Source organism: Crocuta crocuta, unplaced genomic scaffold (assembly GCF_008692635.1).
Source record: "Crocuta crocuta isolate KB4526 unplaced genomic scaffold, BGI_CrCroc_1.0 scaffold528, whole genome shotgun sequence".
Lineage (NCBI taxonomy): Eukaryota > Metazoa > Chordata > Mammalia > Carnivora > Hyaenidae > Crocuta > Crocuta crocuta.
Genome location: NW_027530010.1, coordinates 1,306,772 through 1,307,826, shown reverse-complemented (window position 1 = coordinate 1,307,826; position 1,055 = coordinate 1,306,772). Strand labels below are relative to the sequence as shown.

At 65.4% G+C, this 1,055-nt stretch overlaps 1 protein-coding gene across 1 annotated transcript in view; it reads right to left on the bottom strand.

Moving 5' to 3' along the window:
* Positions 1 to 1,055, bottom strand: part of HCN3 (hyperpolarization activated cyclic nucleotide gated potassium channel 3) — a 9,653-nt gene that overhangs the window by 8,069 nt on the left and 529 nt on the right. Inside the window, exon 2 of the mRNA XM_077764059.1 lies at positions 903 to 1,051. Within this exon, the coding sequence (XP_077620185.1) occupies positions 903 to 1,051 (149 nt within the window). The remainder of the gene's footprint in view (positions 1 to 902; positions 1,052 to 1,055) is intronic.

Here is a 1,055-nt window from a genome sequence, read left to right as displayed (position 1 = left end):
GGAGGGGAGGGGAGGAGAGGAGAGGGCGCGCCCAGCCATGGAGCATCTTCACAGCCTGACTCACAGGCAGTCACAAGCTTAGCGGGTGATGCAGTAGAGAAGACAGAGAAGCAGCACTATAATACACAGCTTCTGGGGACACACCTGCAGGTGAAATGTGGGGGCCACAGGAGGCCAGAGCAGGTGCGCTGCTGGGGTGGGAATGAGGCAGCAAGGAGGGGAGGGGAAGGAACAATGGGAGAAAGAGGGACGCTCAGGGAGTATGCGTCTCCGCGGACTCGGAATGATGCCCGGGTCCCCAACTGTGTTTCCAGGCTCCTGGCTCACACCCCGTCCTTCCTGTTCATTTTGCTCCCCACCTGAGGTGCTTTGGACGCCTCGCTGCCGCATCCAACAGCTGTCCTTCATTTCCCCCAAGGACAGAGCTGGTCTCCTCCCCTAGCGACCTTGATGTAGAGGCACAGCCCGACGGGGACTGTGAAATGGCCCCACCTCCGCCCTCGGTCCCTCTGACGGGCACCTGGGAGGGCGCCCCTGCGTTGCCGCCTCGGTCGCCGGGAGTCCCGGCCCTGCCCNGCTCACTCTCCCAGATCCCCAGCCGGCTGGACTGCGGGAGGCAGCCGTCCCTAAATCCAGAGGTCCCTGCGGTCCGGGCGGGGTGCCGGGTTCCTGAAACGGGAAACCCAGGTCTCTGGTGTCTGCTCCGGTGCCAACTCACCGAACACCTCCGAGATCCCTCGCCCAAGAAGTCCCAGGCTAGGCGGGGGGACGGGTTCTGTTGCCCCGCCAGGACCCCAAGGCCGCAAGTGAAGAGTCCGTGGAGGGTGGGCGCGCCCCGCCCCCGCGTCGTGGCCCACGGGGGTGGGATGTGTCCCCCGCCCTCCTCGCTGGGCCCCCAGTACCGGAAGTCGCTGTAGGGGTGGATGATCCAGGCCCCCGCTGACTTGACCCGCTCCTGCTCGATTTCCACTGCTTTGTGGCTGCCGAACACGCGAAGGGAGAACTTGTTGACCGCGGGCTGGAGCAGAGTCCCCAGCTGCCTCCTCTTGGGCTCG